Source organism: Fistularia commersonii, chromosome 4 (genome assembly GCF_037954325.1).
Source record: "Fistularia commersonii isolate RoL2024-O1a breed Wild chromosome 4, RoL_Fcom_v1.0, whole genome shotgun sequence".
NCBI classification, from domain to species: Eukaryota; Metazoa; Chordata; class Actinopteri; order Syngnathiformes; family Fistulariidae; genus Fistularia; species Fistularia commersonii.
In genome coordinates, this window is record NC_141287.1 from 19400406 (window position 1) to 19427887 (window position 27482).

General features: G+C 38.6%; 1 protein-coding gene across 4 annotated transcripts; it reads left to right on the forward strand.

The window, feature by feature from the left end:
- The first annotated feature begins 7674 nt into the window (after positions 1–7674).
- rbms1b (RNA binding motif, single stranded interacting protein 1b) lies at positions 7675–26723 on the forward strand. Of its 4 annotated transcripts, none has more exons than XM_086145843.1 (14): positions 7675–7957; positions 11680–11858; positions 13225–13283; positions 14809–14900; positions 19228–19385; positions 20054–20133; positions 20640–20755; positions 22525–22574; positions 22674–22764; positions 23049–23099; positions 23675–23785; positions 23907–23987; positions 24098–24215; positions 25860–26723. In XM_086145843.1, the coding sequence occupies exons 1-13, from the start codon at positions 7907–7909 to the stop codon at positions 24167–24169; spliced, it is 1191 nt and encodes a 396-aa protein (XP_086001969.1). In that variant the 5' UTR covers positions 7675–7906; the 3' UTR covers positions 24170–24215; positions 25860–26723. The 4 variants fall into 4 exon arrangements, with proteins under 4 accessions (XP_086001969.1, XP_086001967.1, XP_086001970.1 ...); XM_086145842.1 differs by having other exon boundaries at positions 7690–7752; positions 7839–7957; positions 24098–26723; XM_086145841.1 differs by having other exon boundaries at positions 24098–26723.
- Positions 26724–27482: the final 759 nt, after the last annotated feature.

Below are 27482 nucleotides of genomic sequence, written 5' to 3' on the forward strand. Positions count from 1 at the left end.
GCAGCTGAGTAACTTTCAGGGATCAAATATCTTCTTATTGCCTTATTTCACAGTGTTGTTATTGAGCAATAAGGAGCACACAGCAAGGTGATTGTATTTCCTTTTTATCATTGATAATTAATTGCTATTTTCAGACATGATTTAATGCCGATGGGAAAGACATTTCCAGAATCCACTCAATTTTATTGTGATTGTGTATTATATCTATTTAATTGCTTAAGTCTCACACACAGCTGCCTTGGCAGGAAGGTGGAGAGACTGACCATTTTCATCAACTGTATTCATTTTGACAGTTTTGAATAAAACTGATGCACTCAGGGTAAATGTATGTATATATATATTTTAACAACGCTTACAGATACAACGCAAATTACATTCTTAGTCAGCAAAGGTTTAAAAGAACCAAACCTGAAAGATAGACTTAATCTATTGAAACTTAAGTGCAAAAATGTAAATTGGAATCTGTATCAAATCTACAATAATCCACAGAAGATGATCTTTATTAACAGAGAAAGACCAACATAAGCAATGTTTCTGTTTTCTAGGTAAAGCTAATTGGACTCGCTAATAAGCTTGCAGCGATAAGCTTTATCAACAAATCTTTGGGGTGAATGATTCCAAATTTGAAAGGACATAGCTAGCTATTTGGCTATAGCTACAACTTTTTTCAACATGTCCAATGAGTAAAAATGCTTTATTTTTGTCAAACTCTTATGGATGATATTTACCCGCCTGCATTATGGACTCGGACGGGTAATAGACAGACGTCAAACTCAAGACCAAGAGGCCAAACCAGCACTTGCAGTGCATTAGAGCCTGTTAGATTGACTATTTGCACAATTCAGTTCAATGATGTGTTAGGATATTGCAGTTTCCATAAATTTCATGTTGGTATATGTAGCCCCTTCACATTCTTATTTGAACTAGATAATGTAGCAGTTTGACGCTTAAATGTTTCATTTGAATGTTCAACTCTGTTTTCCACCTTATCACCATCAAATCTCGTTCAGAAGAACTTGTTACTAGATTTAAATAACCAATCATTCTTCCGGTTGTAGTTGGTTTGTATATGATCTTGCTCTGCTACTATCTCGAAAGCTCTGTGAAACCTCCTGACCTTTTCTCACTTTGAGAGTCACTCACAGTCCAAGATCACTGTAAACAACCTCAATTCAAAGAAAACCTCCAAGTTATTCATCAAGGATAGAGCAGTAGGCTGTTTTAACAGGAAGTTCTATTGAACTCGAGCTTTATATATAGATCATTCCGGCTAAAAATGAAGGATTTTATGTATGGACACTTGATTGCTACGCTTTGGTACTAGTTTGCATCGTTCTACTGTATGCCTCTGTTCAATTTTTTTTTTCTGTACATAGTCACGGTCTAAAGCTCCCTCATCAGTATATTGCCCAAAAAAAGTGAACGTGTCCTAATGGGGAAGCAGCTCCGCCTGCACTGTGACCAACTACTTCCAGAAAGCCATCTAAAGCTGGAACACTTTTTCGGTTAACAATTTGTGCGTGGAAAAATGCTCGTGTTCAGATGTGAGTCTCCCATTCCCTGTGTCTCAGCTGACCCCAGCAAACAACTCTGTTATAGTCGTTTCTGGGTTTTGCTATAATTGATCCCCAATGACTGATCTTTGACCTCAGTTTCCACACTTTTGCTTATTATTTGTGTTCATGGAACTGCAGTTGTAACAATCTCAGGTTGTATTGTCCAGACAATACCATGTCTTTTGTGATGTGTCACTGAAGCAGCCGACACTTCCTGTTGTCGGAGGCCCTGTTGTAAATTCACTTCAGGCTGGAGCCCGGGTATAGCTCAGCAGTAAATCTTGAAACACGGAAAGGCCCATCCATGTTTCCTCAATGTCTAGGAAAATAAACAATCTGTTGTAGGTCTGCAGAAATGTGAGATCAGATAGAGGGCAAAGCTGAGAACTCTGGCATGCCAGGGGAGGAGAAGATAGGAAGGAATGTGGGAGGGGGGGGGCACGAAGATCAGGTTTCAGGAGCCTAAAGAGAGGTTAAGAAGAATGGTGTGAAACCCCACTGACAAAGATCCCACACAGGAAAAATTATAAGGAAAATATCAATATATGAGCCTTTTCTTTTTCGTCGTTTCAAGTATCCTCTTCAACAATGCATTGACTATATTGCTCTGGCGTAGACTGCTCTGTCGTTGCTGTATTTGTCAGGAATGTAAGACAACAGGATATGTACAGCAGAGCTGCCTTCGAGATACTAGAGCAGACGATGTTGAGTTAAGGCTGCATACTGTATTGTTTAAGTTGAGCCTCTGGCTTTAGAGGCTTCCTGTTATTTGAAGATTAGGGAGAGAGGATGAGTATTTTTGAGAAGTACAAGGTCTATTCATGGGCTAATTATGAAGGGTATGGGGCTAAAGTTTAACGCTTTTGAGGGCAAAGTAGAGAACTCTGCTACTGATGTGTTTCACTCAGCTGTTTTTCATTGGATATAACTGGGATTCAGTCGTGCAAATTGCATACTGTTCATATTTGTTTTAACTCTCTTTCTTTATAGTGGTCTGGAAATTTCTTTTTCATTTTAGCAATATTCTTAACATTTTTGAGAGCTGCGCGCATTCTTACCCGGGTTTAGGCTCCTGTATGTGTATGTATTTTTAAATTCAAAGGTCCAAACTGGGTTGAATAGTCTACACAGGGTATATGGATTTGGGGCGGATGCATACAGCCATGAGTCAGTGAGACTGAGACAATGACTGGAACTGTCAAACATTTGTCATTTTCCTGTGGCGGTTTAATGAAGTGACACAATAGAAACTGATAATGATTTTTTTTTTTTTTTTTTTTTTTAGCAAACTAAACAGGAAAACCAAACAAACAACTAAAATTAGTGAGCTACCCAGAATAACCGAAGCAAAATCAAATTACAATCTGCATATAATTAGTTATTAGTTAGCAAAAGGAATTTGCCATGCAGTTTACCTGAAACCTAACTTTCAGTAACAGGCATCTCTGCTCATTTTGTTGGATAAATATCACCTATGAAACACCCATAAAACTGACCAAGCGATATATTTCTAGTTGTCCGAAGATTCATTGATTTCTAATATGTCAGCGAGAGATGGTGCGATTCAGCACAGACACACAAAATCAATAGTTATGTGGAAAAGAAACATTGGAGCTATTCCTTATGGTTGAAGGGTCCGAGGACACTAACGGTTTGAATGACCCCTCAAAGTAATTCAGTCCTCATAGAAAAGTTGGTGGTTATCAAATACATTTCCGTCCTCGCTGTGTATCTGCATCCTCTCCAGGAATCGGATGGACCCGATGTGACGTGTGCAATGATCACATTTGAATGCCTTAGTGGTTTTATCCCTATAATTTGCATCGCAATGTGAAACAGAATTTCAGCCTTTCCGATCTTGATCTGACAAAAATGAAACAAGAGCATGTAGGTTATTGTTTAAATGCCTGAACTGAGTTCCAAAATTGAGAATATGACACCGACAAGCTATCACATAACAGCCCTTCGGGGCAGCTTACAAGTGTTTACATGTTTTGAGAGGCTGCAATTGTTAATATCACTGAGAAAAAGTGAAAAACTGTACGTGCATGTGAGGTTAACAGAAATGTCTAGAAATAATCTAAATTTAACCTGGAGCTATAGTTTTCCTCCTACGCTGCCTCATAGAAATATCAACAGACTCCAGATTTGCAATTTCACCAGGAAAGGAAAAACCAACAGTCATTCACAGTAAAAGTCATTGAAATCGTTTTTTATGACGCCCATGTACGCCTCTATAAAAACTTATTAGGTAGTTCTCGTAATGTGACCATTATTGTGTGAACTGATATTTGTCATTTTACAATGTATTTGAATTCCCATTATTAATGTTCTCACGATGGCTTTATTATAAGGTGAATTTGTGTGACTGTCAATCCGGTGTATGGAGGAGAGTATCTGCCGATTTCTTGCGTTTGTTGTGTCCAGCCGCAAATCTAGGTTGTTCAGTGACGAATGAAAATTAGCAACATTAAAAGAAGCCTAAGGTGAGAACACAAAATAAAACAGCAATCGTATATCGGCGGCTGTTGTAATAACTTTGTAATATTTTGTTAATAGCAAAGCGCCTTCACCAAAGTCGACTTTAAATCATTGTCAAGGTGAATGCATCAACTGCACAATGCCATTATGCTGAGGCTAAACGGCAATACACAATGTTTACAATAAAGTTTGGAGAGTTGCCCAGCAGCAGAATGTACACAATGAAAAAGCTCAGTGGTGCTGCTCTTTATGTCAGCGTCAGGCCTGAAAGAACTGCCATTCTGAACAATGACTCTCATTCTCTGGATGTTCGACATGAGCGGAATGAGGGCCAAGCACACAGCGAAACCTTTCCCGCTGCTGTCAAGTTATTTCCTCTCATTCATTTTGGAGTGTCCAGAAAAATGTCAAAAACGAATTTAAAAACATAATTGACAAATACTGTTGGCCAACATGCCATATGATGATTTGGAGAGGGGTGCAAGGTGTTCTATCTGTGAGGCAGGAATTTGCCCATATTTCAAACAAAGCAACGTTAAGGAGTAAAAGTGAAATGTCAAAAATGTATTGTGTCTTGTAATGGGATGATATCTTATCCGTGACATTTGACAGAAATACTCGCATGGACTTTCTCCATTCGTGAAAACACATGTGACAGGTGAGGGACGAGTGTATTCTTCATATTAGATAGGAACGGCTGACTTCATTTGGATAACTGAGCAGATTTTTCTACCTTCTGCACTGGCTCCCCTTAGCTTTGAAAGTGGCTTTTTTTCTATGTAACGAACATACATAAGTACGCAAAGCTCTCTTTTGTGGCCAATTTACAGTCGAGACTTATGGGAAATGCAACTACGGCTGCGTAATGAAATTACACACCCCAAACCCATCCCTTATTTCCTGACAGGAAGGTACGAGGCTGTTAGTTGAGGTTTCCTGCGCATGAAACATTTCAGGAATCGTAGAGAGAGAAAGAAGGGAAATGTCTCTTCGCCTTTCATAGATACACCTGACGTCGTAATAGATGAAGAGAAGGTCATTCGTGACACTCTATTCTTAATTCAAAGAAACTACCCAAACCTCGAAATTGTAAATCTAGGACGTAAGGTATCTGATGCTGTATCACATTTATTTTGTTCAACTTCTTCAAACATGTTAGTCATGCAAAATTTACCACTCTGTACACCAATGATAAAGTGAGCTACTTTATTTGTGCCATGTATCTTGCAAGTAAATTTTCATTGGTAAGTAGACGTCATGCTTTATATTCACAAAGGTACTCTTATTATTGTGATATTGATTTTTTTTTTCTCCCCTGTTTCCCATCACTAACTTGATGTTACACTTAACAATGACAAATCAAAGACCATTTCTTTCTATAGGTCCCTTCAAGGTATTTTCAGTTTTCATTACTTCATGGAAGAGAGAGAATAAGTAATATATTGTCCTGTAGTAACCTCAAAATCTTATTTCCCTTGGAAATACCCATTTTTTTACAAGTGTCACTGTCTGTCTATGATGCTCTGGTTCTGGACAATCTTGCAATCTTTATATCCGGATAAGCTCTCCAGCTGCTTGGCCTGGAGGTATTGTACTTGTTTTGCGTATGTCTGATTGAAAACAGCATATGACTTGATCCGTTATTGAACTTATTGGGGAAAATATCCATTTCGCATCTAACCAGCCTTGTTCGAGTCCGTCGAATGGAAAAGTACGTATAACAGACTTTCCAGCTCAGTAAAACGGGGAATACGAGAATATTATGTCTAATTATAGTTATCGACCGGATTAAAAGGATACATTGGTTATACATTAATACATACTGTGACATTTTGGTTCTCCACCAATAAAGGAATTGAAGTTCTTTCCATTCACTATTTCATATAAGGTACCAGTTTAATTGTGACACTGCTCTCTCTGTCCTCCGTGTAGTATCGCAAGAAGAATTGTGCTGAATCGGACCTTTCTCTCTCACCTCCACTGCTGACCCATTGACTTCTATTGGCCTGGTGAACTTAGCTGCATGCTCTACTGGTGACCTTTGGGTTCATTTGATGGAGACATATTACATATCACACCTATATATGCACACTGTTCCAATAATTTAGCGCAGGAAGCAATTTCCTGATTAAAGATCAAGGGACCACATATTCAGTATACTTGCGGTATAACATTTAATTATCACAGTGTACATCTGTAAGGTTTGATGAGCTAGTGTATAGAAAATGTTCTTCATCAGGATTTTTTTTTTTAACACTTATGTAGTTATTTTGCTTTTGTAAATTTGGCAGAACTAATGCATTAATTTTTTAAGGACAACAAATACAGAACAAGTGTTTTGGAATACATTTTTATACCTTGCTTAGAGGGCCACGAGCCACAGGGGTGTGATCATGTGGAGTCCACACTATGAAGGTGAGGTTTATTTTAGCATGTGTTAATTAATGGACACCTACCTTGTGGAGAGTTATTATAATTAACAAGGAAGCAGGCTTTTTTTTTATTTTTTATTTTTGGACAACTTCGGAGACAACAACATTTTTAAATATTGCAGATTTCACATATTTCCCTGCCAAAATAGTTAGGCCTAAGGCCGTACATGTAATTTGAACAATTGTTGGTTGGGCCACCTTATTTCAAATGTTTATTGATTTTTTTCAGAAAGGCTCTTGCACTGTATGTGTGACTTAACATGTCATGCACAGGATGTGAATGAAATGTATTTATTAGCCGCACACATTGTCACGACACACCTTTGTATATAGTACATTTTGCAGCCCCTTTCTATTTATCACAAATTGGGTCACAGGTATCATTGCAAAATCCATGACCGCATAATAACTTGATTTTTTTCAATAGGAAATGATCCCTGTTCCATTCTATCATTATATAAAGTATGATTTGCTTCAGTTTCCTTTTCACAATCACCTTACATATCTATGTATGTCAAAGCCAAAGACAACTTTATTGTCAATACTGCCATACATTCACACATACAGAGCACTGAAACAGCATTACTCTAAGACCCACGGTGCAAAAGTACAAAATAATTCTGAAGAAATTGTCACAGAAAAGAACGAACAATGACGAGTTATGCTGCGGTAGATATGGTTATGTTTGATTTTTAAAGTGACAGGAATGCTAAGGTGCAGTTGCAAGAAAAAAAGAAAGAAAAGTGATAGCAGCATGTGTGTGTATTTGAATACATATATATGTGTGGCGTTGAAGGGGGCGTATTGATATATGTGAGTGTTTTTATGTATACGAAAACACACATAAATACATACATACATAAACATACTCATAAATACATGCAATAACACTACAGCTATTGGGACCAACCGCGCAGTGGAATGTTTGGTATGCATCCTTTAAAACACAAGACGGGTTTCAACCCAATCTTGGCATTTTAAGTTCAACGGCCTACGCGTTGCATTTGTTTGCGAATACTGAGCAATATTTTCCTTGGTTAAATTCCCTGCGTTTGTTGTCATCTGTAGTGAGTAAACATAAAATGAAAAGGATTTTTGTTGATCAATTTTAAGAGACCACCCCTACACAGGAGGTCGAATGGTCTGTTCCACCACGGCGGCGTCCACCCTGCTTCGCTCAGACTGCAAATCATGAAGTCAGTCAAACAAACGAGGCTGGGCAGCGACCTAAGTTGGAGCGGGGGATTCTGTTGCCGGGACAGTCGACTATATCAAGGCTATGTGTAAATATAACATGTATAGGAAGTCTATTTATCTGGCCTTTAGTTGAGTTAGTCGGGAACCTATGTTGTGTTTTCACTGAAAATAGGAGTTTGGTGTAGTCCTCCTGAAACTAGTAGCCTTTGCTGAAAGCGACTCTCCCTTCTCGAACTGAGGATGATTTTTGCTAATACTGGAAACCCGCTCAGGACTCCGTATCGCAAACAGGTAAGTAAACTGATATTCGAGAACGACCAACGTTAGCTGTTTTAAGTGTCCCTAAGGCGTGTCAGCACCCCGCCACCGTATTAGCAGCCGTCACAAAGACTACTTTTGTTTGCTTAACTTTGTATCTTCTGAGACAGCCGCGTTGTGTTCAGGGACCTCTTTTGGAAAATAAGAATTTCTGTCGCGGCAGTCTTTTAAGAGACACAGGCCTGTGACAGGAGTTATTTCATAAGGGTTTGGCTTTTTGACAACGCGGAAAAAATAGCCATCAAAGTAACCGATGATGGATATGAAGGAAAGTTAGCAAATGATCCGACCGTTAACACGAGAAAACCCAACCGAACAAACCGTTGTTGAACACTTCCAGTCTTGGTCAACATGTCGCCGTGGTTTCATCCCATCAACTAAATATAGATTGGCTAAATTATCGGACATACATGTCCTGTTTTCAAGCTTCACGTTTCACTGCCATTTTCAACCGCTTTCGCGTTACAGCCCGAACAAATGCCTTCACTTCGTCCCAGTTGCCGAAGGCGTCCATTCAGTGTATTTACTCATGCTCAGGCTGTTATCCGGTGGCGAGAAGTCCATGGGCGAGGCCGGTTACTGGAAGCTGTGTGGAGGTTACATGTCAGGCTCAGCTGGTCTGCGGCTGGCTGATAAGATGCCGTCCTCTCCCCATCACTCTCCTTGTCCTGCATCTGTAGAACCGATGAATGAAACTAAAATCCACTTTCAGAACCCTGTTAACAACAATTAGAAAGGTTGTATTCATCTTTGGCGAACTACAGCTCAGGACGGTGAGGCCATGGCTGCTGGCTCCTGTGCTGAGTGATATTATGGATAATAACTACAATGTTTGTTTGTTTGTTTGTTATACATGTCTTTTGTCCTTGTACTGGTTTTCTGCTTATTTAAAAGGGAAAAATCAATTTGGGATTCTGCGTTATGGAAGTTCAGTGTCTTTAAAAGGGTTAATCGATTGCTCCTAACACGAATGACAACATCGCCAACTGTGTCTCTAACTTAATATTTTTGAGGTTGATAAAGATGTACGGTACCAGACCCCATGGGAGGGTCAAGGCAATGTTTTCTCATAACTTGAGAAAGTGTACCAAAAAAAAAAAAGATAACCTAAAACCAATTTAAAACACACAATAAACCTTAATATCAGTCATTTAATATCACTCTATGGTTTGACCCGTATAAAGACCAGAGCAACAGGCAGCTTCTTGATGTCCTACCAAACGACTAGCCGTCCCTTCCTTTCCTGTTAACGGTGCAGACTGATTGAACAGCACCAACCAGACGGACGTTCACTGAGAATGGCTGGCTGAAGCTAAGAACGTTTAACACTGTCTGTTTCTAATCCCCGCTGCTTTCACATGTAATCTGTGCCAGAGACTTGGTCACTTAAGTCAACAAAATAATGACCGACACTCCCAATTCTATGTGTCTGCATGCTCTGTTGCCTTATTTATTACTTATCAAATCATAGGTTATGCATCAGTTCTGTTCTTATGAAGGTTGCAGACACCGGTTGCAAAGGGGTGACAGCCATTCATGCTTTCATGCTTAAGTTTAAAGTAACCAGTTAGCTTAACCTGCATGCAGATCCTTGACATTGGGTATCAATTGTGATCTGTGCACAACGGCGTACCTTTTCATACTGTTTCTGTAGACATTGTAAGAAATCCTTCACATGTATTTCGCCCATCAATCTTTGACCAATGTCTTAGCCATAGCTCCGAATTTTTTACCTTTACCTTTTTTTACCTAAATAAGTACTGGTTCATATTAATTTCAGCATAATGTTTTATATTCTTCAATTAACACTAAACATTTCATGGCTTCCTCTTGTCGCTTCTTTGCACAGTGTTTGTATTACTATCCGTTACTTCACAAAACACCTCAGCGAGTTTACGTCTCAGATTTCCCTTCATTTGTGGAATAATCTGGTAATTCTCTCTCAATTAAAACCACATTAGCAGTTTGGACTTTGTAACATAAATCACCATGAATTGGGCAGTCAACGTGCACGCGCACAGTTTCACAGGAAAGACATGTGAGACACAAGAGAAGATTCTCTTCTATGCTGGATGCCAGACTTCAGTTGCTCAATAATGTCTGCGCCTCATGCTTGGGATTCCTTTAGCTTCTTCTCAGCTTGAGATTCCTCAGAAGGGGGTTGTGGGGATAATTTCAGATGCAAAAGACAAATCCCTTAAGGGGGTAGCTCTCCGTGGCCCAGAATATCTGTATCTTTGTATACACAAAACAAAAACATTCACATAGGCCTCAATTTAAATCTCCGGCCATTTTCAAACCCATGAGAACATTATGTTAAATGTATCTAATCATGAATAGCATATAATAGGTTGTTTTATATCCAAACTTCAAAGCCATTTATTTAGAACGACTTAGAAAAGACAATGAAATCTGCTATTCTTCAAATAGATTTGCATTTATCACACAGTTGATGAACATCGAATTGTCTGCTAGTGGTACCTGTACTGGAGAGGAATATTTATTTTAACCTCTAAACGCCCTGTTAGACACCTAGCAGCAATGTGACATCAGGCTGACACGTGTGTCAGAGTTACAGGCCCCTGTGGACCTTATTTATGCTGACTGCAAATCTCCAGTGCAGATTACCGCTCTGTGAAAGATTAATCCTTATGCTGGCCACATGAAATAAATTATGGCATTTCTCAAAAAGTTCCCTTCAAACGCAGGCAATGGTCATACACATGACATGAATATTCATTTGTTGTTTAGAGTAAAACCATGGAAATCCCAGTGGGAGGGTCAATTTTCAGGTCCTTTCATTAATGTTATTGAAACTTTTGTGCAGTGACGATAGATCCAATGTCAGTGCTGATGCTACTTTACTGTGCTACAGTGTATTTTAAGTAATTGTAAGAAATGGGATTTGGTAGGTTGGTAATACAAAGACCATGATCAATACCGATCATTTGTCAACGCTTACAATTCAATTGTTAAAAATTTCTGTATATTGCCATTGAGTCATTCTTTATGAAATCATGCATTGAAAATTTGAGTAGAGTAATTATTCTGACCTCACATAGAAATACATCTGTCATACAAACTTGCCAGGATGGAAAAGAAGAATAATAAGTTTCAGACACATTCAAATCTGGTTGATTAGATTTACAGAACTAGGAAGAGAATCACATCTTACCTCTCAAACTTGCCCCTCTAGTTTCTTGGTCCTTCTACGTTGACGGGTCCTGTCACGGACTATTTCCATTGGCGTTTGAGAGAAAGCAGATATTTTGCGAAATTATTGTCAGGCGTATACGTTCCCCTAGAGTACGTAGAGCCCACACGTTTATAAATAAAGGCTTTTTATTGGATGTTTAAAAAATTCCACATGTCAACTTTTATAAGTGATGTGAGTGCTGTGTTTATAGTATTCAGAGTTCAACTTTTGCAAAGTTTGACCAACCTTTTTAGCCCACAACCAGTGGAAATGCGTTCATGCTGCCACAGTGATTTGTGCTTCAGGTTGTTTCATTGTGACATCATTGGTGAGAGTGGTTCCAGCTGTAGGAAAAAGAAAACTATTTCTGACATAATTTGAAACATATAAATCATTGTTAAATTTGGCGAGCAAAATGAACTCTGAATATGATTTCACTCTAGCTTTAACAACTTTTTTTTTTTCTTTTGTTTGTTCTGATTTTCTCTCTGTACATTAGCCACCTGTTACTTTGTCATCACACCCAATGGCTCCACCAAGCCCAAGTACCAACAGCAGCACCAATAACAGCAGCAGCAGCAGCACTGCAGGCTGGGAGCAGCTCAGCAAAACAAACCTCTACATCCGAGGGTTGTCCCCCTCAACAACAGACCATGACCTGGTCAAACTCTGTCAGCCGTGAGTACCACACTTCCTCTAATCGTTATTTGCCATCGATCAGCTATTGATTGACTATTTTCACTCTGCAGTTGCATTCATATATTTGCCCACAATTGGTTAAGTGCAAATAAGGGTTTAAAAGGATGTCGTAAATCTCCACTTTCCATATTGGATCTTACATAGTCAAGATTTTTTCAAATATTATTTAGATTGTTGTCTCATGTAAAAACTATACATATTATTGAGACAGTAGCACATATTTCAGTCGTCATCACACTGGACTTATAGTAGCTTTTTTTTGTCTGCTGATTATCTGCTGTGTATCTGCCGAGGGAATCTCTCTTGGTGCTAGATATTTTTTTTGATAGTAACACAAAGACCCTGAATAACATTTTGATAAGTGTTGCACTTCACATTGAATATGGTCCTAGATGTGATGTGCACCTTAAGTTTCATGGATTTACCAAGCCTTAATTTTATGTTGCCTCTGAATCAATTCACTGCACTATGCAAATGCAATTTTTATGTGCAGGGCCAACATTTCTATGTCAAAAAATATTAATTGTGCATCGAGGGTAGATGTTTTGAAATCAGAGTTTTGATTAACATAAATCCATACTTCATTAATTGTTAACTGTGGGCTTTGTGTATCTACCATACAATTTGTCTGCGCTTCAAAATGTACCACGCTCTTCTTTGGACCTTAGACCCTGGTCCACCACAATACTATGTTTGTAGTTTTTGTGTAATCCTGCCAACAGTCAGATAAACAGGGCTAAAAAATCTTGTTGTCTTGGTGGAGGTAGTACCTTGATAGTGCAGTCCATTGGTTTAATGAATTTAAAAGTATAAAAGCACTTTTACACTGTTAAGTGTGTAATTTTGTTCATAGCTCCGTTTTTGCACGTGTGCTTTGATTGAATTATGTTCAATGTACAATCTGCAACAAAATAAAAACGACATATTTAAAAGTCCTGCTGGTTTTTGTTTTGCGAGGCACTTCACCCCTTTTGCCTGCAATTTTTGCGCGGGTATGGGTCCAAATACTGTATTAAATGGGGAAAATGAGTCACACCTGCAAATGATTTTTTTTTCATATTACATGATATGAAAAAGAGGGGATTCTTTGTTTTTTCTTTGCTAAGATAGTAATCGTTCCATTTGATACCGTGTTTTATTCTTTGATGGAAAAACAGAGTGTTTCAGTTCCCTCTCATATGGTGGTGAATGTCAGCACCATGTGGAAACCACTTCTTTTGTAAAATACCATTACAGTGATGTCATAGACTGGTTGCTTACCCCTCCCTCTTTGTGTGCTTTCTAACTGGCTTTGTGTGGTATGTAATTCAGCAAACAATACCTCACCTTTCTGCTTCTCCCTCAGGTATGGCAAAATTGTATCGACAAAGGCCATACTCGACAAGACTACAAATAAATGCAAAGGTATGTCACATAGTTTCTTTCTCACACTTCCCTCTTTTTCCCCTCACTTAAAGTACAGAGGAATCTCACAAAGTACCCTTCAGTATCATGATCATTTTAACTTATGAGAAATAACTACTTCTATTAAATGCACAAAAAACAGCATAAGCCCAGTGTCTGAACCTCGAGTCATTCCTCAGCTATGCTCCGATGTGTCAGATGATCCAGGAAAGTCAGGAGAGAGACAGCCAGGCTGCTTAGAGCTGCCTCCCAGCTCATGTTATTTTAAGGTTAAGCCCTTGTCTGTTAGTGTGTCACTGCTATGGGTGGTTCCTGGGAAGAAATGCTCGACTCCTCCTCTTTCTGTTGAGTGACATTTGGTTGGGTTCAGTTCCGCTCGACCGCCTGTCTCGCTAAAAAGAATACTATCACTCTATTTTCCAAATGACACGTAAACATAGGCTCTCGGTAAAGAGCTTAACTGAAAATCTAATTGAGCGTGCAGACATCGGTGCTTAAATGACAACTTTCTGAGACACTCTACTTCACTCAAATTTATCAGCGAGAGCTATAGTCTGTTTTAGGTTTCGTTTTTTTTGTTTCTTTTTCAACTTCAAGACGAGTCATACTGAAAGTTAAATCCTTATGAGACCTCACAGTTGAAAGAGGCTGGACATCTTTCTCATTATTTAGTATGATAGGCTAAAAATAGTAGCCTCAGTAGAGGCCAGGGACGAGGAGTTCACCCTGTTGTGCCCCTCGGAACAAAGAACTGACCTGAGCCATGAACATCAGTGGTATCTGCATTGTCAGCGCTTTTTTGCCTCTTCTTCTACACTCACCAAAGCACATACACATTTTATAACTAGTTGGTTGACAAATCCAAAAAAAAAAGTCAGGATAATTTAGTCTAAAAACGCAGATGCCACCGTCACTGGTCACTTAATTGTTTGATTATTTATACCGTGGGATTGTGATATTGGCTTTCACAGAAAGCTTTCACTGGTTCTTATCACTGTGGAGAAATAATGAAGTAATGCTTCTCAGTTGGAGATTTTGAAATTACTGGAGCCCATACCTCTGGTCATTCCATTCTCAGCTCCCGTTGGGTTCCACAGAATAAAGAATCTATGACCTATGACAGGGCGTTCACCGCTTTGGCGGCGCACTGTGGCCCGACTAGTTTTCTCCTTTAATTAGTCATCCTTGTATGCATGAAATAAAAACATAGTGTTTGTATCCAACTACCTATTAGTACCTTGTTTGCAGTATTTTGTTTTTGTTGCACTTTATTACACCCACCCAAGCTTTAGCTGCACCAACCCCCACACTAACTTGCTTAATGGAAGACATTTACCTTATACATACAGGTCTTTGGTTTTACAATTTAGGCTAAAGTAGACTTTAACCCTTTCATTACTGTTTATATTTGTGAACACATTATGGCTATCACTTTTGGAAACCAGCCCTGCAAAATATATATGCTGCGTCTGATAGGATGAGGATACATCACACTGTGAATGAACTGGTCTTCTTGTGTCCTCAGGATATGGCTTTGTGGACTTTGACAGTCCAGCTGCAGCTCAGAAAGCTGTGGCAGCGCTGAAGACCACTGGTGTCCAAGCTCAGATGGCTAAGGTGAGGGTTCTCTATTAGTCTAATTCGAGAGAGTTTTTTTTTTGCAAAATGTAATCAATTCTGTCTCAGCAACATGCTGTTTGCAGACCTCTGGGGCAGATTACCTTGTTCAAAAAGTTCTGATCTGATCTTGAAGACATGAAAGTACAATTTGACACAAAAACCAAATGATCTGAGTCTCCACATCTAGCAAAAGCCGCGCTGCATCAGTTGACAAATAGATATTACTGAAATTTGTTGATGGAGCGTAGATGATCATCAAGGAAAGGAAAACAATAACTGCAACGAACCATGTTGTAATTACAAATGGATAAAACCACGGTAGACTTTGATGTTCACTGAAAAGCGAAGTCTACAAGCCAATTTTTATTTGAGCATCGTTTCCACTCACCACACCCAGAACTCTAAAATACGTGCCTTGAACGGTGTGCACAATTTTCTGCTCTCATCCTATTCATACCAGAAGTGTGGCGGTGCTGTGGTTAGTTCTCCCACCACATGGCAAGAAGGTTCCTGGTTCAATTCTGACCGGCTTCTTTCTTTGTTGTTTGCATGATCTCCCTGTGCCTATGTGGATTCTCTGCGGGTTCTCTGGTTCCCAGGTGTGAATGAGACAGTTAAATTGTTGTATTTTTCCTACTTTAGCTTTCTGATTGCCTGCTAACCTGTCTAGTTTCTCACCCATTGAAAGCTTGGATTGGTTCCAGCCTTCATCCATGATCTTATGAGCAGGCTTAGCAAGCAGTGCAGTCAATGAATGAATGAATGAATGAATGAATGAATGAATGAATCTAATCAGAATCATCATTGAGGATTTGGCATGGGAATTTTTTCCACGTGTTTATTATTTGTAATTTAAGTCCACATAATTAGCCATAAATGTATGGCAGCACACGCAAATGAACTGTAAGTCTCCTGAAAAAGAAGTGCAATGTCATTGGGAGCAAGGTTTTCTACAGCACAAGAGCAGCTGGCATTATGTTTAATTCTATTAATAGCATTCACATCATTTATTAATCAGACAGGCCCCTAAAAGCAGTATTCACATTTTTGTCTCAGAATGCTGTATGGGCATATAGTTAAGTTTGTCACATTTAATGATTTCTCCTGAGTAATTAAAGTGATCATATAAAACATCAATTTTATACATTTCACACAAAGATCGCCTACCTCACAATCCATGACTGGCCTTGGAAAACTGTGTTATACATGTTGTTATTGTTGTTGTTGTGCTTTGAGATACATGTACAGTTGTGGGTAGGATCACATGCTTGGTTCTGTCTCTCATTTGTTTATTTTCCTGAAAAATCTGTTCCAAATGCGTTTGCATTATTTGTACCATTTCCTTATAAATGGCATGTTCATCCAACATGTAGGATTCATCGTGGTAGGGTTTTTTAGCATGTATACTGTATATATGAGACATCTGTTATGACTTCAACCAGCGATCTACAATAGCTATAGCTCCCGGCCAGGCTTAAGAGGGGTTTCAGATATGAATAGAACCAAGGACCAGAGTATTGGATGGTAATGATAGAGTGCCGATAGCAAACTTATGCATGTTTGAAGGCATCCACTGCAGATTAGGAGTTAAGACTGCAACTGAGATGTGTTCAAAGGATCTGTGATAAATAGAACACTTCCGAGAAAAATATCGTTTGACTGAATCTGTCAAGTAAAGCGGTGTACTGCAAATGTAATGAAAATATTGGGAAAACCTTGGAAGAAATACTTTTGGAAAAACTTGGAAAAGGGCTGTAGTAGTTGCCCAGTAGTTATACCAATAGCGTTGCAATATAGCACATAATAATATCATACTGAATCGTCATACTCTTAGACATATACGCTATATAGCTTCATTGTTCTCAGAGCACATTTTCATGATGAGCGTGTTAAGTTAAAACTGTATGAAACTGACTCCGACTTAGAAAAGGAAGTAAATACTTTCCTGTTGTTATGGTAACCGGAACCAGTTGGGGAAATCACTTCCCATACAGCAATGAGAAAAGACCCTTGGCCTCATTTTCCTGTCTGCAGATCTGTGGAGCTTCTTGACATGCCTCTGTGCACCCATTTTACTTTTTAATTAAAATAGAGCAGCTCTGAGGGGCATGCCCAAGTTTAATCTTTGTATTGTAGAAGGTCAATGCCATTGTAAAGTGTGAGCTTTTCAGTCCAGCTTTATTCTTGCTATTACCAAAGATTGTTTGGTCTTAATGGACTCTCTGACAAAGGTCCCTTTGCCTCTAGTAAAAAAAAAAAAAAAAAAACACTCCTCGAGCTCACCCTGACCACTTCGCTATCTTTATTATTTCAAAGGCTGCCGGCAGGAAGTGGCCGTATTAAGGGATTCTGGTTCTGTTTTGCTTTGACCACATTTTTATTGAGTGTTTGGCAAAAGTGTGTTTTTCACTTAAAATCTGAAATGAGTCACCAAATTCACATTTTTAACAGGTTATTCATAGAACCGCAGTTGTGTTCTACATAATTTGTCGAACTGAATCAGGCTGAGTGGAAAAGTACTGAAGACCAGCATTGTTCAATCTTGATTTTTGTGACCGGAAAGGCTTGGATAAATCTATCTGGGGGAGTGGAAAGAGCAGCATTTGCCCCTCCTTTAAAGGAAGTTACTGAAATCCCAACTTCTTCTATGGAGGTCTGCTTATTTTCAGCAACTTCAGGGTTGTTATTTTCTGTGAAGTGGCTCCCAAATATTTGTTGTATTGCTTATTTGCGCTTGCTTAGATATCTCGATTCTCTCCCCACTAAACAAGCTTAATAAAATAAATATGTCTTGATAATATGAAGTTGCCCTTTCTTAGCAGCCCTTTCTCATTTCGAATGGAAAAAAGATAGCAAAGAATAGGGTAGAAAGTGAGTAGATTAAAAGTTGTGACGCAAAGATTCTGTAGGTGTTTGTCACTCCTTTTGGAGAACTTTCACAGACATTTTTATTTCCTTTATTTGGATAAAGGAACAGCAGTGGAGCTGCTCCCTGGTCACCAGATGACTCTGTACTAGGCCCATGTTTGGTTTGATTGTATGCAATTTTATAAATGTGATGTAGCACGTTTCAAGGAAACAGTGATTATACTATTTCTTTTACACCGAAAGTATACCGAATAACCTCTAGATTAAAAAGACATACTCATTTGCGATTCATCTTCCATTTGCACATCCTGAACAAAGGACAGAATCTTTGCAGTAAACAGGTTTTTCAATATTTCTGGTCTCCCATGCTTTGTGCGGAGGCAAACTCATCCATCATCTGCGCACCGAACTCACAAGCATGGGTCAGTCAGAGGAAGTCACACATAATTCTATGATATAGTCAGACGTTTTTTTCTCAGGTGAGAGCAGAGTCAGGCGTGAGAAAAGACTGTGCAGCTATTAACTTACTCCATCAATAGATTGTGTAAATTAGTTATAATTCTAACCTCTTTTAAACAAGTCACAGTGCAGATCGTTAAGTAAATAGCCTTATAAAGGAGACTAAATGTTTCCTGTATCAACTTATTTGTGCAGCAGCATATCAGTTGCCTTACTTGAGGTTCCTTTATATTTTGGATAAGCAGTAGTTTTAGCCTGTCTGTGAGAATAAGAGGGACTACGTACAGGTATGTGTGGTCAAAGAGCATTAATGAAGGTCTCCTGCCCTCTTTGGAGTAATTAAGGCTGAACACAGTTAAAGTGCTGACACATAATCCTGCATCCTCAGCCCTTCCTCTTCTCTACTGTTTCATCTGGCCCAGGATCCTGTTATTTTGATTGAATACCTTCCCTGGGGCTTCGGCGCACCGAAGGCTTTGTCTCATTCGTTATCCTCTAATTGTGAATTGTTGATTTTTCTCTTTGTGTGTTCTTTAAGTAATCCTCTGTAACCCCGTGGCCGGCCCTGAATGCAACAGAAAACTGCTGAATATTAATGGGGAAAGGCTGCTCTCTCGGGACTTGTTGCGTGTTATGTTTCTGCTGATACTATTAAAATACAGAATGAAAAGTGCTGATGTGAACCATAAACCTGCCCTGGCTGCATGCATCTTTATTTGTCCCTGCTCATGCTGACCCTTTATTACCCCAAACTATAAACAGGCAGGATGAAGCAGAAAAAAAAGGATGCAAAAAAGTTTCTATTTGATGCCCATTAATAATGAGGCTCCCAGGGGTACATTTACAGAAATTGCTCTTTCTCCTCTCTGTCATCCACAAGTCTTCATTTAACTGAGGTCATAAAAGTGTTTTACAAATATGTGGTGTGCGTGTGTGTCTGTGTTCCAAGCGTTTCCTCTTGTGTAATTATGTTTCCTCTCAAAATTTCACCCAACAGCAACAAGAGCAAGACCCGACAAACTTGTATATCTCCAACTTGCCTCTGTCTATAGACGAGCAGGAGCTGGAGAACATGTTAAAGCACTTCGGCCAGGTCATATCCACACGCATCTTGAGGGACTCTAGTGGAGCAAGCAGAGGAGTGGGCTTTGCAAGGTGTGATAATTATATATATATATTTTACAGGCAACATAAACAAAAATAAACCAAGAGATTTTTTTGAGATCACCATGTTTTATATATTCATTCATTTTAAATCTGAAATTGATATATTGATGATTTTCAAATGAGATCATTTGTAACCATGTCCAGGTGCTTTTAAAGAAAAGTGTCTCACATACATGGATAAATGTGTGTACATATACTGTCCTTTTTAGCTCTTTAGCAAACAAATTATTCTGGAAATGGATCTATAACATCAGAAGATTTAGAGTTATACAACAAGAAATGCAAACTAAAATACTGCATTAAGCACCGTAGAATGGACAGCTATTTATCCACAATATGTATTGCTCCTTTATAAAATTAGCATCCAGGAATACAACCATAGTGTCCTCCACTAATTAGAAAGACACTCCCCTGAAATAATTTCACAATGACTGGGTGACTGTTGCAGTTATAGTAATAATGTTATCTTTCAACTTGCAAGGATGGCAATACCTTGGGATCCTGTAGTATTTTTTTGTGAAAGTGTTCTTAGTTCTGTAAGGTGCATATTATAAAAACTGTAAATGATTCTTTGATTTTATATGTCTCTATAAAGAATCTTCAATTTCTCATCATACCTGCATTAATGGTTGCTGTTCCATGTTTTGTAACTTCAGGATGGAGTCAACAGAAAAGTGTGATGCAGTAATTTCTCACTTCAACGGAAAGTTTATTAAGACGTCGGCTGGTGTTTCAGGTAGCACATTGTTTAATATTTGTTTCACAATGCTGAACTTAAATTGATTAAAAAAAATAGCTAGTCCGAACATTACAATCGGAGGTGTGAAGTGAACGCTTGATTATTTATTTTTTTTCAGAATGACTCCTGACCCTAATGTGCAAAATCTTTGATTGTTGTTTAAGCAGAATAAAGCTGTCAGACAAATGATTCCTGCTTTCAGCTGGAGTCTGTAAGTCTGCTGTTAAAGAGCTCATATAAACTCAGCCTTAAGAGGCTCTGCTCTGTGTGGCCTGAACTCCCATTCTAAGCTATTTAATTGGATTATTAGACAGAAATAGTCTCCACTGGCCTTGCCTCCTTTAGGAAGGGGTGGGGATTACAGCTCCACAGCTGCCAAATTAGATGTCCATGTTCCCAGGCTGGTTAGTGAATGCATGCTCCAGTCAGTGGATTGACAGAGAGCGCCGTGCGACGTCTGAGACTAAAATCTTCATCAAACATATTTCCATCTCTCTTCCTAGCTCCGTCTGAACCTTTGCTGTGCAAATTTGCCGATGGTGGGCAGAAGAAGAGACAAAGTCAAAATAAATTTGCTCAAAATGGTCGTCAGTGGCCGAGGGATGGTGACTCTAGACTGGTAAGTGGGCCGGTCCTTCCCGGTCAGAGGGTGGGGAGGCTTAAATGGTTGATGAGGGCAAGTGGGAGAGGCAGCTGGTTCCCAAACCCCCAGGAAGTGTTCAAGAAGTTCAATTTATTTGGGAGTGAACTTACAGACAAGGCAGCACATACAGCAAATTGAATTCCACAATACACACCCTATTCACCACTGTCGTGATGAGTTTTTTAGAGCAAACCACAGATTCGATAGATCTAAACATCATAACGACCATCGGTTAGTCAGGGTCACGGTACCAGTTGGAACCCGCCCATGTAATGCTTTGCAAATTAAATTTAGTCTGAGTTAACTGAAAGCCACATATCATTAGAACATGAAAACAAAGTATTCTTAACTCTGGAGTGTGGAGGATGAATTAAGGAGTCTCAAAGCCTGAGGACAGAAAGAAGCAGCTTTGCAGTCTGGTGGAGGCCTTCAGCATATCTTATGCCAGATGGAAGCAAATAATCTACTGTACTTTATTTTAATAGCTGAAGGCAAATAACGCGCCCCCTGATAAATTTTCAGCGAAGATAAAATGGTTGCCATCATAACACTAAGAGGTCAACATCTGGTAAACATTTTCCATTCATCTCGACTGCAGTTTGAACCGAGAGCATCACAGAAATAAACCAAAAGTCTGCTTTCCCGTTCACCATCTGGCTCCGGAGCTCTATCAGTCTTCTCTACAACCTGCCCATTAAATACCCCAGCCTTACCTAGGGTTCAGAGCAGCCCGGACAACAGTGTCTGGTTTCTTCTAGACCTGGAAGCATGATCTCATTTCGTCTATCATTAACATTAGCCAGTAGGGGGCTGGGTACTGAAAAAGCCCGCAGGTCTTAGTCATGCCCACTGACAGTCTGATCCTGCCACTCATACTTTTGCTCGGATAATTACAAGGCTTTTGATCTACTGGCTGTCATAAATAAATTCCTAAGGTACACACTCCAGGTAGGCAAAGAAAAATTGAAAAAGTGAATGCTCTGAAAAGCAACATGTAGAATATCAGCATACGCTGCTGTCACCACGGTGGTCATTGTAGTAACCCAATGTCCTTATTATGAAAACATGACACCGTCATGCGCTTGCTAAAAAGGAACGTTATAAAGTAACAGTATCTATAACATGTAATTACACGTACAACGTGTCAGTACAGCATTTATAGTACGTCATATGACATCAACATTTTGCAGCTGAATTGACATTTGCCCCAAAGAATCCTAGCTAGCTATTTTTTGTAGGCAATGCTTACTTCCAGAAACTGGACAGTTTGTCAGAATAAGGGAGCTTTACTAATTGCAATGGTAAAATTCCCTCAATTGGTCTAAATTTTTACAAATTAGAAACCTATACTGATAATTTTGATAGGACATTTTCAGCTCGAACTGCATTGGATTTTCTTCCCAAAAACTTAAAATTGATTTTTTTCACTCTTGTTCCTCTTTCAGCATTTTATCAGATATGCAAAACTTGCCTAACTGTTCAACAGTGTGGCTTTGCTGCTAAAACAGGACACAGAAAAGCACTGACTTTGGGTTCCTCCTTCATTTCCAATGACAAATACAAATGACTAATTGACATCTGGGCCCAGACATTTTGCATGAACCCTGGGCAAAAGCCAGTGTACGCTAAACATAAATAGCAGAGGACTTCAGTATTAAACGTTTGAACCAAAAAAGTTGACTCTCATTCAAAAACAGATGTTTACAAGCTGTAAAACCTTTCTTTTCTTTTTTTTTTTTTTCAAGACTGGAATGACATTCACTTATGATCCCAATGCAGCTGCTATGCAAAATGGGTAAGTAATAAGGGGACTGAATATGCTGCTGTCGTGTGGTCAATATATTTAATTACACTTTCACTCTGTAAAATATATTGTACACCTTTTATGCGTCAGCAGATTTTTCCCGCCAGCGTACAGTATTTCGAACAGGATGATTACTCAAACGTCCATGTCTCCTTACATGTCTCCAGTTTCAGCATACCAGGTCTGTAAACCTTTCATACATAATGTACATACACTGTCTGTAGTATGTAGCTTTGGCAGCTGATAACCAAAGCATCTGCCTGTTTTGCCAATTGTGACACATAATTGCTGTTTTTTTTTTAACCAAAGGCACATTGGCCTTTCATACGCACTGCTCTGCCACTTTTACTTTCATGTGATCTCTGTAAATAGCAAACTGTGCTGAAAATGAATGTGCACGCATTTTTCTGTGTGTGCGTGTGTGTTTGTGTATGTGTGTGTGCGCACACATGTTGGATCTTCTAGGTCCAGAACCCATCCTGGATGCCTCATCAACCCTACATCATGCAGCACCCTGTAAGACTATCGTCTTTTTTTTACTGATATATTTGCCGGCCTTTTTTACTTTCTTTCATAGTATTTGTGTAAAAACATGTTTGTGGTTGTTACACATTTTAGATGTTTTTTTTGTTTGTAAACGAACCTGTGTAATATGGATGAGTTAAACATGAGATGATGTTGATCCCTCAGGATATGCATTACTTAAAATTTTATCTGAATTTCAAACAAATTGCTTTGTAGATGTAAGCATGCATATTCATGCAAAATAGATCATAACAGATGTAGCTAGAAAAGTGTCCTCCTGGTGATTGCAAGTGAGCAAGAATAGATGAAAAGGTCAGATCAGAGTGGCCATGTTTTTAAAGCACATTAAGGCCAGTAGAGTGAATTAAAACGACTACAAATACTTTGAATACACAAGTTTGAATCACTTTTTATGTTATCTTATATATGACTTCTCCGTTTCGCAGCAAATATAGTGATATTTATTTTTCTCAGAAGGCCTGTTTTTAAGAATGATAGATATGTTGTTGTTTTTTTCCAGCACATGCAGTCTGCATTCCTCTCACCAGCTCTCACTTGTCTTGTAGGGAACAGTCATATCACCATCTATGGACCCATCTCTGTCACTGCAGCCTGCCTCCATGATCAGCCCACTCACACAGCAAATGAGCCACCTCTCTTTGGGCAACGCAGGAACGGTGAGATGAGATTTCCCCAAATCTGAGGATAAAATCATGGTTCTTGATTGACCTTTAGAACATAAAGAAAACATGGATGTTTTCACACTGAGATATATATTTTTTTTTATTTACAATGCAGTTCATGGCTACCAACTCAGCAATGCAAGGAGCATTTATCCCTCAGTATGCACACATGCAGACAGCATCTGTTCCTGGGGACGTAAGTACATCATCATAATCATCATCGGTCTAATCTACATTCAAATGTATTGGTGTTGGTTGCTAAACAGCAACGGATGAGAATCAGGGTTATCGCATTCTCTCTTCCAGGAAAACGGTGTTGCAACACAAGCGGACACATCTGGCAATCATTCCCCATATTCCTACCAACAAACCAAGTAGTGCTGAGGATCTTTCACTTTTTTGCACTGGTTCTGCAATTGTTTAAGTGAGACTATTTTCAAGTACAATTTTTTTTTTTTCTTTGAGTTTCTCAAATGAGTTTAATTATATATATTGAAAACAAGTTAAGCAGAGGTTTTATTTTCATACTAGAAAATGTTTATTTTTTACCAAAGCTTGCCAACAGATACAGAAAAGAATCATAGTAATAAATGTCTTTTGTTAAAATTTCCAGATTTTTTTAAGCCAGACATTTTGTTTTGTGGTTGCTGTGTGAGTGTTGCTATGGTGAAGTGTTAAGTGTAGTTTTCTTGTAAAGTGATTTCCTTTGTGCTTTAGATTGATTCTGCTATCTGATTAAATTTGCCTTAATAGTTCCTGTACAGTAATTGAGCGGATCACAGAAACTGGCAATGAGCAAAACGTGTTGAGAGCTTTTGTTTTAAAAATGAGCTGTTTAGGACTTGAAATGTGTTTTTGCTTTCCCCCACTAATAGCATAGTAGTTGAAAATTTAGAGAGACCATTTTTAAATGTATCGACCCTACAGTTCATTTTTTTATTGTTTTTTTTTTTTTTTTTTTTTTTTTTTTTTTATCGGTTGTGATATTAATTCAGAAACAAAACCCCACATGTTTTTGGATCATAGGCTCTGCTCTGCTGAAAGATCACCCTTACTATTAACTCTTAGACTACATGATATTGGTAAGGAGCTCAAACTAAACCTATTTGGGTGGGGAAAACTTTAGCTTAAATATACTTTATCTGTTGGTCTTGTTTTCACTGATCTTAATCGTTATTTTTATAGTGTGTGTCTTTTTTCTCTTTAAATTTACAAGCTAAGAGGGACACACGGATTCCCGATTGTTCAAACACATCAAGCCTTGTGACAGAACTCACTTAGTCGGAGGATGATAAGAGATGAAAATGTGTATTTTATTGTACCTCACTTTTGATAAGAAAACCAAGTTGGCACTTTCTATCGTGGTTCCCTTCACCAAAGATGATGAGCTAGTGTACTGAGGAAATAGCATTTGTGTCTTTAACCAGGACATAAGTAACTCTGCAAATTAGATTGCAGTTTGTGCCTTTTTGTACATTTACATTCAGTTTTTGTAGGTATTAAAGACATAGACACATGGAACTCAAGAAGGCCAGGACCCAATACGTGCCACAGATGAAACAGGGGAAAACACAGCATTGGAATTCTGATTAGAGCCCTGTTCAATGGTTCAGATATAAGTCGGACATTTAAATGTAGCCATTGTATCGCCATTTTCACTCGATTTCAGCTGTCTTGGACATTGATTAACACCAGAAAAAAGAGTTGTCAACTTTTAACATGACAAATTTATAAAAGAAAAAAACACTATTGTTTTTGAAAGTTTTCCCAGTAACAAACGCGTATGGTGACACCCTTTTATCTTGGTAGACTGATAGAGGCAGATTCAATCGGCTGAGCGATGTATTGTTTGGGCTCCTATTTTGATTTAGCTAAGAAGAAGTAGAAGTATCGCAATTGAAATTATATCTGATGAAACTGCACCAAAATTGTGCTTATATATATAAAATAAAAGTAACTTATCATAGTAGATTGGACCAGGTTGTTTGACGAAGGTATTTACCTGTAATTCGGCCTGGTTGTCAGTCAGACCAAATATCTACCTCAGAATTTTTGCTCTCTGTTTTAGGCTGGGTTAGCAAGTCCAGCCTGCTCTTCCAGACCAAACGCCATGCTCAGTAGCCGGCCACAGCCGTATCCTTTCAGGTTGTTTTGATTTTTTTTTTTTTTTTTTCCCTCTCCTCTTCTAACCAGTTTTTTTTTTTTTTCTCAACGTATTCACTAGGAGATGCAACAAATGATTTTACTCACGTTCACACAATCAGTTTCAGTAATAAAAAGAGCTGCTACTTTAATGTCGATAGATTCCAGAGACTGGTGTAAGCTGTTGAACACCAAGAATGACAGTAAACTGTGGTCTTCACTGAATCTGTGCTCTTTTAAACAAACAGCTCGTTGCTTTGTCTTGGGTCTAGACAAACTTGCAGCAGCATTTCCTCTGTTGTTAGCAAGGTCGTGCAAATATAAAAGGTCACTGAGATTATACTTGAGATTTCTGTGTAACGCCTGAAACTGAAAGTAATACTGTTTTGTGAGGTTTATGCTGCTACTGGTGTCTGAAACAAGTGCCATCATATCTGGGTCAAGATTTGCAGAGGTGCATCAAGGAAAAAAAACGCTCATAAGTAACCATCCTGTTGAACATTCAATTAAGTTATATGAAAAGTGTCTAATTTATGAAGATTTTTGTACAGACCGCTTGAAGAAATACAAGTTTTTCATAGAGCTATTGAAAGATTGTTTTTATTTTTGTTTACTTGTGCCACAAAACTGCCAGTGGTAACTCGTATGTACAGTTTAAGGAATCTCTCCTCTGTGTTATTGTTTCGTAGTGTAAGGCCAAAGAATTTTGTTTTTAAGTGGATTGTTGCCTAAGGTTCATTCTGTTCATTTCTTCGAACAATTTTTGAATAAAAACTTTGAGATTTTTCAACTTCTTCTGCTTTCAATGTTGTGCTTTTATGGGAGAGTTGGTGATAGTGTCACCAATTCCTTGCTCGCTAAGTACAGCTGCGACGGCAAATTTTGTGATTGGAATTGAGTAGTGACAAGGTTCATCCTTCACAAGAACCTTGTGAAACCTGCCACTAAAAATGTTTTCACGCCGATGATATGTTTAATTATGATGTGCAGCTATTAATTGAAGCTGCCAGCACCTCCAGAAAGCTTAAATGCAAGCAAAGGTGTCTCACACTCTGTGAGTCTTTGATAATCAGAAATAAAAGCAGTTATCTCTTGAGAGGAAAACTGATCATTTTGCTGTTGCACCTATTAAAACTATTGGAACATATACAATTCATAAGAAAAAATGGAATAAGGACTTTGGAAAATAAATAAACTGCATAAATATCTATTTACAATAAGAATGGATAAAAGTATATGATAGAAACAAAAAACAAACAAAGGCACACATGGCATGTTTGTTTTGTGAAGCTATCAAACAATGGAAAAAGAAAATGTCAGTCATACGGCTAAAATGTAAGGATAAAATAACGTCTGTTTAGTTCCCCCAGCAAAACAACAAATAACAAAGGTCACTTAGTTGTCAGTTTTCTCCAGACTGCGTGCTCAATTAATGTGACAGCACCTATCCACTGCCTCACTCATACAACTCAGTAAAAAGTCCTTCACGTATCAATTCAGTTATGAGCAGGATATTATTCCTCGTAGCTGGCTGGAAGCATTTTGCCAT